The sequence below is a fragment of the Macaca nemestrina genome, chromosome 10 (genome assembly GCF_043159975.1).
Source record: "Macaca nemestrina isolate mMacNem1 chromosome 10, mMacNem.hap1, whole genome shotgun sequence".
NCBI lineage: Eukaryota > Metazoa > Chordata > Mammalia > Primates > Cercopithecidae > Macaca > Macaca nemestrina.
Window position 1 is genome coordinate 38052954 of NC_092134.1, and position 14874 is coordinate 38067827.

General features: G+C 42.1%; 1 protein-coding gene and 1 long non-coding RNA gene across 12 annotated transcripts in view; one reads left to right on the top strand and one right to left on the bottom strand.

The window, feature by feature from the left end:
• Positions 1 to 1647: 1647 nt before the first annotated feature.
• The window catches only part of LOC105483687 (nuclear receptor subfamily 2 group C member 1), a 52040-nt gene continuing 38813 nt past the window's right edge, over positions 1648 to 14874 (top strand). For 3 of the 6 annotated variants that reach the window (XM_071071293.1, XM_071071297.1, XM_071071298.1), the window contains exons 1-4: positions 1648 to 1785; positions 6918 to 6991; positions 11526 to 11756; positions 14349 to 14430. In XM_071071293.1, the coding sequence (XP_070927394.1) occupies positions 6938 to 6991; positions 11526 to 11756; positions 14349 to 14430 (367 nt within the window). In that variant the 5' untranslated portion in view covers positions 1648 to 1785; positions 6918 to 6937. Of the gene's footprint in view, positions 1786 to 2049; positions 2182 to 2202; positions 2512 to 6917; positions 6992 to 11525; positions 11757 to 14348; positions 14431 to 14874 lie in introns of those variants that run through there. The other 3 variants (XM_071071296.1, XM_071071294.1, XM_071071295.1) reach the window with 3 other exon arrangements.
• Positions 11756 to 14874, bottom strand: part of LOC105483685 (uncharacterized) — a 58694-nt gene continuing 55575 nt past the window's right edge. For 3 of the 6 annotated variants that reach the window (XR_988486.3, XR_988484.3, XR_988487.3), the window contains 2 exons: positions 12788 to 12871; positions 11756 to 12340 (listed from right to left, as the gene is read on the bottom strand). This is a non-coding gene — a long non-coding RNA (uncharacterized lncRNA). Of the gene's footprint in view, positions 12341 to 12787; positions 12872 to 13107; positions 13357 to 14874 lie in introns of all 6 variants that reach the window. The other 3 variants (XR_011608958.1, XR_011608957.1, XR_011608956.1) reach the window with 2 other exon arrangements.

The following is a 14874-nucleotide window of genomic DNA, read 5'->3' on the forward strand; positions in this document are numbered from 1 at the left end:
AGACTCCTGGGCTCAAGCAATCCTCCCACCTCAGCCTCCTCAGTAACTAGGAATACAGGCCTGTACCCCCATGCCCTTTTTTTTTTTTTTTTTTTTTTAAGAGATGGAGTTTATGTTGCCCAGGCTGGTCTCAAACTCCTGGCATCAAGCAAGTCTCCTACCTCAGCCTCCCAAAGCTCTGGGGGCAGAAGCCACTGTGCTCAGCAGAGGTGGATTTCTAATGAGGGATAAAGCATATTTTTACTTGTTAGGGATTGTTTCATGCCTTGATCTCTGTCCGTCTGCCGAGTTCCAAAGAGAAATAACAGAGATGTTCTCATTCCCAGCAATTGTTTTTCCTTCCTTGGATTTCTGCCCTGAGTTTGTGGCTGCTTTCCTACAGTGCCGATCTAAGCTAGGTTAAATAGAAATTTCATGGTAAAACAAAGGAGATTAAAAAAAAAATAGAAATTTCAAGAATGCTTCAAAATCTAAAGCGCAGAGTACTTTGCACACAGGGCATTTATTCCTGCCACACCTTGCTGCTACAGGTGGCCACTATTAGAATGCGATGTTCCATCCAATGTCTCTTCACAATTTGAAAACTTTTTTTTTGTAGAGGCAGGGTTTTGTTATCTTGCCCAAGTTAGTCTCCAACTGCTGGCCCAAAGTGATCTTGCCTTGGCCTCCCAGCAGCCACCTGCCTGGTTTTCGTTTCATACATCATTATTGATAGCAGACATCGTCCTATGCGCTTGGTAATACATCACGGAGCAAAACAGACAATAAAACGGCCATTGAGGATTTCATATACACACACACAAACACACACACTATATATAGAGAGAGGATATGGAAAAAAAATAAATATATATAGAGAGAGACTCATTCTGTCACCCAGGCTGGAGTGCAGTGGTGTGATCTTGGCTCACTGCCGTCTCGACTCAGGTGATCCTCCCATCTCAGCCTCCAAGTAATTGGGACGACAGGCACGCGCCAGGACCGGCTAATTTTTTTGTAGAGGCGGGGTTTCGCCATGTTGGCCAGGCTGGTCCCGAACAACTGGGCTCAAGTGATCCGTCCGCCTTGGCCTCCCAACTTGCTGGGATTACAAGCGTGAGCTACCGTGCCCAGTCTCTAGTGATTACATTCTTGCCCTGTTTAGCCATTATGTCTCTCTACTCACAACAGTTTATAATGAAACTTTGCCTTACCATTTGCATGAGTCGGCCTCAGCTTGTCATTATATATAAAGTTTAAATATGATTGGACTCTATCCAGGGCCCAGTTTTCCAGAAATTAGAAACAGATATGCCTACGACCCAGAGGGTTATTACTCAAATCTGAAACGTTGACTCAAAACTTCCCCTAATGCCCACCTTTGGCAAACAGTGCTTAAACCTTTGCACGTGGCTGCAAAAAGTACCTGGCTGGGGACGCGTAGCTCTGGCGGGGCACTCTGCCTCCAAGCCAAAAGGGGGCAGTGGACTCACAGAGCCGCTGCTCGGCCCTCTGATCCCTCCACCTCACCCTGGGAACGTCACGACCTCCTCTCGCCGCTTCTCCCCGTCGCTAATGCGCAGGCGCTGGCGTGATAGCGCGCCGCCGAGCCAAGAAAGGGGTCACGAACTCTGACCCTCCCAAATACCCAAACACAGAAAGCTCCCTCCGCCGTGAATCTCGATCCCCCCTCCCGTGGGCTTCCTTCAACCTCTCTTTCCGGAGCGCCCCCCAATCCAGCAGTGGCAACCGCGGGACTGTCGCGTCGGCGCCCGACGCCGGAGTCAGCGGGGCGCAAAAGCGCCGGTAAGAAGCGCTGGGTGGGGACACCAGCGACCGCGTCGGGGGCGGGGGACGGGGGGTGCCCTTCACCCCAACGGCCAACGGACTCCCAGGGCATCCCCCGGCCTGCGCCCTGCGGCCAGCGGGGCCGTTCAGTTTGGGCGCGCCGCTTTGGGCTGCTGGAGTTGGGCTGGGAGCGCGGAGCGGCGGCCCCGAATGCTCTGGGTCCCCGGAGAGGCGGGACGCGGGGTCGGACGCCGAGCGGCTCGGAGCACACAACTGCCTCTCCCAGTGCGCTCATCGCAGCGCCTCTGACCTTTAACCTGCAGGGAAAGCTTCCGCGGTGCCGCAGTTTCCCCCGCCCCGGGGAGCCGCGCGCAGCGCCGGGGCCTCGAAGGCGCACGGCTAACGCCGGAACGAGTGAGTCCCGGGAGAGGCCGACGCTCGGCTAGTGGCCGCAGGTCCCGGCCTGCATCCCCTGCCTAACTCTCATGCTTTCACGGGACGGACAGAATGACGCCCTCCACTTTCACTTTTCTCTCACGACAAATCGGGCCAGGGTCGTCGCTGCCTGTGGACCTGGATCTTTTCAGAAGATACGGAACGGCCCCGGGGTCCTCACTGTAGGGGACATGTCCAAGCTTCCGATAGATAGCTCTTTTGTTAAGAAATTCTTCTTTCAGCTCGTGCAGATACCATTTTTGTGCAGTATGAATGTTGCCAAGTTGTCCCATAATCTTCAGTAAGTAGGTCAGTCTTTAAAAAAGTAACCGGAAAGCAAAAGCAAAAGACCTAAAATTAAGGCCTTTAGGGTTTAATACCTCTAGACGTTGTAAATAGACCTTCAATTTTGAGGTTTTTTGAACCATTTCTGCTGTGTGGTTGGTGATACTCGATGATTTTTTTTTTTTTTTTGGAGAGGGAGTCTCTCTCTGTCACCCAGGCTGGAGTGCCGTGGCGCGATCTCCGCTCGCTACAACCTCCACCTCCCGGGTTCAAGCGATTCTCCTGTCTCAGCCTCCTGAGTAGCTGGGACTACAGGCAGGAGCCACCACACCCAGCTAATTTTTTTTTTTATTAAATAAAACAAATAAAATAAAAACAAAATAAATAACAAAACAGCATACAATAAATAATAGGATAAATATAATTCGTTGCCTTTTTTCAGTCACAAGACCATCTGCAGCCTCTTAAAGTCTTTTATGAACTGTCTCTAGAAAAATGTACCTTTAGATAAAATTTACATACAATATTAGGAGTTAACAAATCTTTTTCTGAATCCTAGTTAACAACCTTAGTCTACACAATAAATGCTAGACCCTTGAAGAAAGACTAGGTGAAAAACTATGAACCAAATTTTTTTTTTTTTTTTCCCCAGACGGAGTTTTGCTCTTGTTTCCCAAGCTGGAGTGCAATGGTACGATCTCGGCTGACTGCAACCTCCGCCTCCTAGATTCAAGCGATTCTCTTGCCTCAGCCTCCCATGTAGCTGTTACCACAGGCACCATCCACCACACCCGGCTAAATTCTTGTATTTTTGGTAGAGATGGGGTTTCACCATGTTGGCCGGGCTGGTCTTGAACTCTTGACCTCAGGTGATCCACATGCCTTGGCCTCCTAAAGTGCTGGGATTACAGGCAGGAGCCCTGGCTTGAACCAAATCTTAAAGGTCAGGTGGGATTTAAATGAGGGAGAAAGTAGGAATATGTTGGGGAATAAAGCACATGATAGTTTGACCTGAAGAGGCCCCCTCTTGAGAGTGACAGGAAATGAGAATGGGGGAAGTCGGATTATAAAAGAACTCTCCCTTGTGTTCACAGTGCCAGACACCTTGTGAAAGCATAATAAATATTGAATGAATACCAAGGGAAGGGATTAAAACTTTGTTCCTTTGCCATTAAAGCAGCACTGATGGTCTGAAGTTGAAGAATAAGGATGTGATTTAGTTCTGTAAGTCCTTCTGTGAATGCCAGGCCCATAGTAAGCATTCAACAAGTATTTGTTGAATGGAAGAAAATTGAATAAATTTTTGAGCCAGTGAATATGAACATTTTTAAGGCTCTTGGTATACATTGGCAAATGACTTCTAGGAAGGTTAAAACAGTCTAACCTTTTACTAACAGTATATAAAGAATGTGTGTGTTGGCTGGGTACAGTGCCTCATACCTGTAATCCCAACACTTCGGGAGACTGAGGTGGGCGGATCACTTGAGGTCAAGAGTTCGAGACCAGCCTGGCCAACGTGGTGAAACTCTTTCTTTACAAAAAAATACAAAAAGTAGCTGGGCATGGTAATGCATGCCTGTAATCCCAGTTACTTGGGAGGCTGAGGCAGGAGAATTGCTTGAACCTGGGAGGCAGAGGTTGCAGTGAGCTGAGATTGCACCACTGCACTCCAGCCTGGGTGACAGAGCAAGGTTCTGTCTCAAAAAAAAAAAAAAAAAAACCTTGGAAATTTTACTTTTGTATTGGCTGCTCAAGGCCGGTTTATCAGGCTGGATCCTATTTGAAGCTGGGAAGAATGGGAAGAAAACAGACACTGCTATCAGAGCAGCCTTAACTTATACCATTGCTTATCTTGTTTCTCATCTCTTCAGGGTAGAGACCGTCTTTATTATCCTATCCCAGTGTCAGACATAGATCCTGGAACTCAACTGAAAGGTGTAGTTAGGGAAAGGGAAAGTTGCTCTTTTTTATAAGATTGAGAATCTTCCTTCAGTGGCATCCATGAAGGAAGGATGGATGGATGGATGGTTGGATGCATAGATGCATACATAGATGCATGGATGCATGGATGGATGGATGGATGGATGGATTAATAAATGTTTAAAATCATTCTTTCCCTTTTGGGGGAAAAAAGGAATGTGTGTGTTGCCTTATCTTCGGAGTTAAATTTAGTCTTGGAAAATATATAGTTATATGTGATGGGGATGTGTTCTGAGAAATGCATCCCTAAGTGATTTTATCATGAATGAACATCATAGAGCATACTTACACAAAACTAAGTGATATAACTTACCATACACCTGGGCTATACAGTATAGCCTGTTGCTCTTAGTTTGCAAACCCACACAGCATGTTAATTTAGTGAATACTGCAGGCAGTTTTAACACAGTAGTATTTGTGGAAGTAAAAAATCTAAACATAGAAGAGGTACAGTAAAAATAGTGTTACGGGTGTAATCTTGTGGTACCGCTATTGTATATGCAGTCTCATTCATTGATTAAAACATCATGCAGTACATGACTATTAATCTAGTGAGTCCCTGGAATTCATTCAGATAAACAAATAGTTTATCTTCCTAAGTTTTCATTATGAAGTGACTTCTTTGAGTCTAATGCACCAATGCGCTGGTGTTGATTTTAGGATTTCTGGAAAAGATTTCTTTTTATTACTTTAATTTTTGTGGTAATACTTGTATTTAAGCAAAATTTAAAAGCACCAAACACTTATTCAATGAAAAATAAGCCTCCTATTCCTGTTTCCAAACTTACAGTTTCTTTCCTTGGAGGTAGTTATTGGAACCATTTTCTTTCTTATGTGTCCTTTAAGGTGTAGTTTTTCTTTTTCTTTTTTTCTCTTTTGAGACGGAGTCTCACTCTGTCACCCAGGCTGGAGTGCAGTGGCACGATCTTGGCTCACTACAGCCTCCGCCTTCCAAGTTCAAGGAATTCTTCTGCCTCAGCTTCTCAAGTAACTGGGATTACGGGCACCCACTACCATGCCCGGCTAATTTTTTTTTTTTTCTTTTTTTTCTTTATGAGACAGAATTTCACTCTTGTGGCCCAAGCTGGAGTGCAATGGCGTGATCTCGGCTCACTGCAACCTCCGCCTCCCAGGTTCAAGCAGTTCTGCTTCAGCCTCCCGAGTACCTGGGATTACAGGCATGTGCCACCACGCCTGGCTAATTCTGTATTTTTAGTAGAGATGGCATTTCACCATGTTGGCCAGGCTGGTCTTGAACTCCTGATCTCAGGTGATCAGCCCATCTTGGCCTCCCATAGTGCTGGGAGTACAGATGTGAGCCACTGGGGCTGGCCCAAGTGTAGATTTTCTTGTCTTTAGGCAGCATTTGAAAGTTTTATTTGCCTACCTAGATCTTGCATGTTTCTTGCTAGGTTTATGCCTGAGTGTTATGAGCTGAATTCAGTTCTCCCACAAAATCACATGAATCCCAAATTCCTGTGTTGATATCCTAACCACCAGTACCGCAGAATTGAGTATATTTGGAAATAAGACCTTAAAAGAGATCATTGAGTTAAAATTAGTTCATTAGAGTATGCCGTAATCCAAAATAACAGATGTCTTTCTATGAAGAGATTATGACACAGGCACTCAGAGGGAAGACTGTATAAACATCTAAAGATACATGGAGGGCTGGGGCTGGGTGCAGTGGTTCACGCCTGTAATCCCAGCACTTTGGGAGGCCAAGGCGGGTGGATCACGAGGTCAGGAGATCAAGACCATCCTGGCTAACACAGCGAAACCCTATCTCTACTAAAAATACAAAAAAATTAGCCAGTGTGGTGGCAGGTGCCTGTAGTTCCAGCTACTCGGGAGGCTGAGGCAGGAGAATGGCATGAACCCAGGAAGTGGAGCTTGCAGTGAGCCAAGATCGTGCCACTGCACTCCAACCTGGGTGACAGAGCGAGACTCCATCTCCAAAAAAAAAAAAGATACATGGAGGGCTGGGCGTGGTGGCTCATGCCAATTCAATTCCAACACTTGGGAGGCCGAGACAGGAAGATTGAGCCCAGGAGTTTGAGGCCAGCCTGGGCAACACAGTGAGATCCCATCTGTACAAAAAATAAAAAATTAGCCAGGTGTGGTGGTGTATACCAGTAGTTCCAGCTCCTCAGGAGGCTGAGGTGGGAGGATCACTTGAGCCCAGGAGGTTGAGACTGCAGTGAGCTGTGATGGTACCACTACACTCCAGCCTGGGTGATAGAGTGAGGCCTTGTTTTTAAAAAAGAAAAAAAAAAAGACATGGAAAAGGCAACCATGAACAGAAAAGAGACTTCAGAAAAAGCCAACCCTCCCACTTCAACTAGATTATTTTGAAGCAAATCTTAAATATCATATAGTTTTATTTATAAATTATTTAATAAAAGTGTTTTTGTGAATTTAATTATAAAGCATCTTTTTATTTTTGGCAGGACATCTTTGCAGTTAGATCATGGCAACCATAGAAGAAATTGCACATCAAATTATTGAACAACAGATGGGAGAGGTATGTCTAGTTTACAGTTGATGCACTGACCCACCAAACTTTTATAATTCATACTAAATGCATATACCAGGTTCTGGAGTTCCAGAAATAAAAGATATTCCCTAACTTAAGATAGCTTTTCAAGCTACTGAGAGATAGTTGAATAATCAGACAATTCATAGTAGAATGTGGTAAGTTCTGTGACAGGTCATTGTATCAGGTGCAATGGGAGCACGGAAGAAAAACAATTGAAAGGAATGAAGGGAAGGAAGGAAGGAAATTAAAGAGCTGTAGAGTGAGTAGGAATGCTTTTGGAGGGAAGGCTTTTTAGAGGGTACAATCTGAGACCAGTTTTGGTGGGATCAGAAGGAGTTCAGTGTCAATACTGACATCTTCATTTTTTTAAATGGTTACCTCCTAATACTTGGTAATAGATACCAGATAATTTGGAAGTTCTCAAAGTATTATCTGGGGACACTTTCAGAGAATCAACCAGGTGAAGGCCATTTTTTTATAATACCGAAATGTTATTTGCCATTTCGGTATTGTTCTCTCCCAGGTATACAGTGGAATTTTCTACAGACTGTGACGTGATTATACTGTACGATATAATTTGTCAACATTTATAAGGTGTACATAACTCACTGAATCATTGCTTTCCAGATGACCAGTGTATAGTGTTACAAAATTATGCATGAGTGAAGGATCCATTTAAATTGCAGGATAGACCAACAGATTTTAATATAGTTTATGACTCTACCTTGCAGCTAACCTTTGAAAAACTGCCACTTGTTGAGTTGATATAGTATCAAAGAACAACTTTCACAGTTTGAAAAGGGTATTAAAATATCCTTCCCCTTTTCAACCAATAAATATGAAACTGAATTTTCTTTACCATATATATGGTGAAGAAATATATTTCCGGCTGATTTTTTGTGACCATTTTCCGTGCTTACGTACCTGGTTAATGTTTTGTATATTTTATAGCAACAGGGTTTTGCCAAGTTGTCCAGCCTGGTCTGGAACTCCTGACCAGGAGCAGTCCACTTGCCTTGGCCTTCCAAAGTGCTGGGATTACAGGTGTGAGGTACTGTGCCCAGCCTCGTTAAAACCAAAACAACATAGTCCAACAGATTAAATGAAGAAACAGATACGAGATTCCAACTTCTGTTAAACCAGACTTTATTAAAGCAATATGTAGGAATGTAAAACAAAGCCATTCTCTCCACTACATTTTTGTTTGTTTGGAAAATAAAGTTTTTAGTCATTAAGAAATAGGTTATAATGGGTACCAAAAAAAATAGGATGAATGAATTAGACCTAGTCTGTGATAGCACAACAGACAGACTATAGTCAATAATTTTTTATTTTTATTTTTTGAGACGGAGTCTCACTCTGTCGTCCAAGCTGAAGTGCAGTGGCGCTGTCTCGGCTCACTGCAAGCTCCGCCTCCCTGCTTCAATCGATTCTCCTGCCTCAGCCTCCCAAGTCGCTGGGATTACAGGCGCTTGCCACCAAGCCTGGCTAAATTTTGTATTTCTAGTAGAGACGGGGTTTCGGCATGTTGGTCAGGCTGGTCTCGAGCTCCTGACCTCATGATCCGCCCGCCTCAGCCTCCCAAAGTACTGGAATTACAGGCTTGAGCCCCTGTGCCCAGCCAATAATAATTTAATTATACATTTAAAAATAACTAAAAGAGTATAATTGATTGATTGTAACATACAGGATAAATGCTTGAGGGGATGGATGCCCTATTTTTCCATGCAATTCTTACGTATTGCCTGCCTGTATCAAAACATCTCATGTACCCATGAAAATAAATTTTAAAATAAATTTAAAATAAATTTAAAAATAAATTTTAAAAAATTATGTTAACATTTAATGGGTTGTTAATTTTTAAATGAATCAACTATTTTTAAAATCTCTCTCTGAATTTCTAACTCACATGCAGAAAACCCCATCCCTACTAAAATACAAAAAATTAGCCAGGTGGGGTGGCCGGTGCCTGTAGTCCCAGCTACTTGGGAGGCTGAGGCAGGAGAATCGCTTGAACCCAGGTTGCAGCGAGCCGAGATGGCACCACTGCACTCCAGCCTGGGCGACAAGAGTGGAACTCCATCTCAAAAAAAAAAAAACTCTTCGGAACCCTCAGTAATATTTTAGCCTATAAAGTGGTCCTGAAACCTAAGAACTGTTTCCATTATTTACTACTCTTCTCTATTGAAGGCTCTTTGGATTGCCTAAATATTCAATGATTATAATTATTATGCTGCAGTAATGTCCTTTTACTCATTTAAGCAGAATGTTTCAACCCAAGAGCAGTTGGACCATGAATGCACTAAATGCTCTTCTCTAAGAAATCAGTATGGACTATTAGTCTTTTATCCAATACAACTTGCTTTAGGTAGAAACTGATTAGTGAATCAGAACTTTGTTTTAAATTTTGCATAGAAAAGAATACTGAAATAATTTCAGGAAAATAAAAATAGAAAAAGTTTGGTACAGAAGGAACAGGATTGGAATTTTGGAAAATTAGAAACAAACCGACTTTGCCATTTTAAAATTGAATCAAGGAATTTAATTGGCTTAATGATGTTTACTCTGTAATATATTTGCTGAATAACAGAAACTCTGAATGCTGAAATAGTTCTGTATATTCATGAACTTTTTCCTCCCCCCAGATGGCAGATGGCAGTTCTGTCCTCCCAGTTGCTCAAGCCAAAATTTTATAATCGTCCTTGACTCTTCTTTCTTCATATTCCACTTCAGTACATCAGCATATTTTACTTTTCTCTTCTTAAAATAAATAAATCCCAATTTAATTGTTTTTCACCCCCAGCTTGGCTACTACCCTGTTCCTGGCCAGTATTTCTGCCCATATGTCATAACCACATATTGATGGTATCTGCAATAGTGTCCTTTCTGATCTCCCTTAATTTTACTTCTGAACTTTTTTTTTTGAGACAGACTTTTGCTCTGTCACCCAGGCTGGGGTGCAGTGGTGCGCTCTCGGCTCATTGCAACCTCCTCCTCCCCGGTTCAAGTGATTCTCCTGCCTCAGCTTCCCGAATAGCTGGAGTTACAGGCACATGCCACCATGCCAGCTAATTTATTGTATTTTTAGTAGAGACGGGATTTCACTGTGTTAGCTAGGATGGTCTCAATCTCCTGACCTCATGAGCTGCCTGTCTCGGCCTCCCAAAGTGCTGGGATTACAGACATGAGCCACTGTGTCCAGTCCTTTTTTTTTTTTTTGAGGCAGAGTCCTGCTCTGTCTCCCAGGCTGGAGCATAGTGATGTAATCCCAGCTTACTGCAACTTCTGCCTCCAAGGTTCAAGTGATTCTCCTGTCTCAGCCTCCCCAGTTGCTGGGATTACAGGCGCCCATCACCATGCCCAGCTAATTTTTATATTTTAGTAGAGACAGGGTGTCGTCATGTTGGCCAGGCTGGGCTTGAACGCCTGACCTCAAGGGATCCACCTGCCTCAGCCTCCCAAGGTGCTGTGATTATGGGCGTGAGCCCCTGCACCCGGCCTGCTCTTGAACATTTGCAGTCTGTTCTTCACACTAAATTTAGAATACTTTTTTTATACTTTTTTTTTTTTTTTTGAGACAGGGTCTCACAGTGTTGCCCAGTCTGGTCTCGAACTCCTGGCCTCAAGTGATCCTCCTGCCTCAGCCTCCCAAGTAGCTGGGATTATAGATGCATGTCACTGTGCCTGTCTGATTCCTTTTTAAAAAGTAAAATCCTGTCACTCCTCTGCTCCAAACCCTCTGGTGGCTCTCTATTTCACACAGTAGGAAATCTAGACTTTTGTTTGGCCTATAAAGCCCTCTAAGTCCCAGCTGTCACTCAGATCCCATATTCTAGTGTAATCCCTGTCTTCCCTTCTGTCTTACTCATCGTATATCTCTATCGCTGTGCCTTGTGCCTCACATGTGTCAAACACCCTCCCTCCTGCCCTGGGACCTACTTATATGCTCTGTTTCCTCTACCTGGAATGTTCTTCCCCTAGGTAGTCGTAACCCTTGGTCTGTTTCTTCACTCAGGACTGTGCAAAAATGACACCTCCTTAGAGTGAACTTCTCTTGTTGCCCTCATTCTGTTACTGTCTCACCTTACCTTGTTTTTCTTCATAGCACTTAGTACCCCCTGACAATATTATTATTTGCTTATTTATTATCTGTCTTTCCCCACTAAAATAAAAGCTTCATGAAGGCAAAAGTTTTGTTTTATTCACTGCTACATCCCAGTATGCAGAACAGCTAATATAAATCACCCAATATATGTTTGTCTAAATGGAACATGGGAGGGAAGGGAAAGGAGGGAATCAAAATAGTGAAGTCAAAATGTTCTTACTATTGTACATTTGTTTGCACATTTGTTTATTTCTGTAGGATAGAATTTTGTGGCAATAGAATTGGTATTTTAAAAGGTACGTGTGTGTTATATCGAATATATATGAAATGGTGTGTTTTTGTAAGAAGATAATTGTGTCGTTAAAGAAAAATAAATGATTGAGTTTAGTTGATTATTTTTCATGATTTTGTTAGATTGTTACAGAGCAGCAAACTGGGCAGAAGATCCAGATTGTGACAGCACTTGATCACAATACCCAAGGCAAGCAGTTCATTCTGACAAATCATGATGGCTCTACTCCAAGCAAAGTCATTCTGGCCAGGCAAGATTCCACTCCAGGAAAAGTTTTCCTTACAACTCCAGATGCAGCAGGTGTCAACCAGTTATTTTTTACCACTCCTGATCTGTCTGCACAACACCTGCAGGTAAATAACTATAGAAGTGTCTTTTCCTCTTATATATATAAAAAATTTTTTAAATCATAAGCCCTGCCATGAAGACTTTAGATCTACATATATTCAGTAGGAAAAAAATGCATAAAATTATGTGCAACACAGTATCTACAGTGACAGCCCTCTCCTATGAGCTACTGTACTTTCCTCACAGCCATATATTTTGGGGGATTATTTGTTGCATACAGTAAGATCCACTCTGGCTATTGTAGCCAGGACGATGGGACGGCCTTTAATAAAGGATATAGAGAGCTTGCAGAATTGTTAGGAAGGTTGAAAAAACAGTTCTAGGCCAGGTTTTCAAGAATGACTATTGGAGCATGCTGCAAAACTGGCTTCTAAGAGACCTAGTACTTCTGCATAATTAGGAAATTGTCAACTCAGGAGCAGCTTTTGTAGCTGTATTTTCCAGAACCAAGCTGCCTATGCTACAAATAGGAAGCTGCCAAATCAAGAAGTTTGGACTATAGCTGCTGGCTTCAGCATTGTGCCTCCTTTGTTGTCTTGCACATCTTCATGAAATAGCAAGCAGTGTAGTCATGGTCTCCTGCTTTACTCTGAAATGAAGTAGTATATATTAACATTACATCATTTTAGTTTTTGCTAGAATAGAAAACTACACATTATTCTTCAAAAACTCAAAAACTTTTATACACCACATGCCTGTGGGGTTACGTCAGTGGTTTCACTGCTGGCTGTTATGATCGAATACAAATATAATGTACTCTGAAGTTGCCTTCAGAAACTTTTTGAAGGGGGTCTACTTAAAATTGGGTTCCATCTTTTATGATGAAAAACTCACGAAAGAAAATTCCTCTTTGATTGACAAACTGAATTCATAAAACATGAAATTTTGCCTATATATCCTGATATCATCTGTTCATCCAATGATATTTGTATTAGTTTTGGAAATAAAGGTAGAAAGTGGATACAGTCACAGATTTATAAGAAGTTATTTTATCAACAAGACAGAAGTCACAAAAAAAGTATAACATTATACGTACCTTAATTTCTCTTTCTTAAAGTAGTAGACTTGATTTTTTTAGTCTGGCGCCTTAGACCACTCGGCCATCCTGACACCCTGTAGACTTGATTTTTTAGAATAGTTTTAGATTTTCAGAAAAACTGAGCATATAGAACAGAGTTCTCATATTACTCCCCCATAAATACACACAGTTTCCCCTATTATTAACATTTTACATTCATGATATATTACAATTAATAAGCAATACTGATACAATGTTAACTAAGTCTATAGGTGTTTAGATTTTCCTTAGTTTTTGCCTAATGGCTTTTTTTTGTCCCAGGATCCCATCCAGGATACCTTCCTGCATTGAGTTGACATGTCTCCTTAGGCTTCTCTTGGCTAGGACAGTTTCTCAGACTTTCCTTGTTTTTGATGACCTTGACAGTTGTGTGAGGAGTACTGGCCAGGTATATTGTAGGATGCCCTACTATTGGACTTGGTCTGATGTTTTTCTCAGGAACGTGGGCAAATCCCTTCATCTCTTAATATCTCCTTCCAGACTTAGGAATAATAGATAAAAGATCAGCAGCATTTGTAATAGGTAGGCTATTAAAGAAAAGAGTAATACTTGGTCATAGATGCTTTCATAGGACATCTAGTACCAGAAGTTTTTGTTTTGTTTAAGTACTTATTGAAGACTGATTTTTGTGGTGATATAAGAAGAAATGATGCTATATATTACATAGTAAGGGGCAGTCATTTTAAGAACCATTTAAAGGTGGTAAAATCAGAAGTATTCCTGAAGGAGTTCAAATGCCATACCATTTTTTAATTGAATTTATTTGTTCACATTTCAAGATTGAAAGAAAATGATGAAAAAGTTGAAATATAAACCTAAAGGAAGAAACTAGTTTCCTTTTTTTTTTTTTTTTTCTTTAGACGGAGTCTCGCTCTGTCTCCTAGGCCAAAGTGCAGTGGTATAGTCTCAGCTCACTGCAACCTCTGCCTCCAGGGTTCAAGTGATTCTCCTGCCTCAGCCTCCCAAGTAGCTGGGATTAACAGGCACACACCACCACACTTGGCTAATTTTTTGTATTTTTAGTAGAGACAGGGTTTCACCACATTGGCCAGGCTGGTCTTGAACTCCTGACCTCAGGTGGTCCGCCTGCCTCGGCCTCCCAAAGTGCTGGGATTACAGGTGTGAGCCACCACACCCGGCCTTTTTTTGTTTTTTAAAGAAGAAACTAGTTTCCTTTGCCAGTATCTTATTAGCTGTGCCTAGTGATGAGCTTTTTAAGTCCATACCTTTGTATAGCAACCACATCTGCATGATTATAATTACCTCAAGGAAATTTATTTATCGCCCCTTTTCTATTTAAAAGGTTCAGAGTTATCTCTTCATGCTATTACAAGCTTATTTTTGTCACGTCATTCCACATGGAAAGGTTCTGAGCTCTTCATAGAGTACAAAGTTTAAAAATAACTTGTGAAAAAGAAAGCAACAAAGCAAGACCAACTGAATGTTCTTTAATTTTTTTAATAGAATGAGTGCTACCAGTAACAACAGGTTTTTGTTTTGTTTTGTTTTGTTTTTTTAGCTCCTAACAGATAATTCTTCTCCAGACCAGGGACCAAATAAGGTTTTTGATCTTTGCGTAGTGTGTGGAGACAAAGCATCAGGTAACATTAAGAATAACCTCCTGAAAATAAAAAAAGAAAAAAAAATAACCTCCTATATGTGTCGTGTTGTTGAAATAACTACCACACTACCATGTTTCTTCTACTTAAAGTATGTCACTTTTATTGTTAATGTTTGTAGCCTATAAAATTTAACTAATTTTTTCCCGAAGTTCTTTTTTTGTGATAGTCTCACTGTTGCTCTGGCTGGAATGCAGTGGCATGATCTCAGCTCACTGCAGCCTCTGCCTCCTGGATTCAAGCAATTCTCCTGCCTCGGCCTCCCAAGTAGCTGGGGCTACAGGTGTGTGCCAGCACACACGGCTAATTTTTGTATTTTTGTTAGAGATGGGGTTGGCCAGGCTCGTCTCAAACTCCTGACCTCACGTGATCCACCCTCCCCTCCTTGGCCTCTCAAAGTGCTGGAATTACAGGTGTGAGCCACCA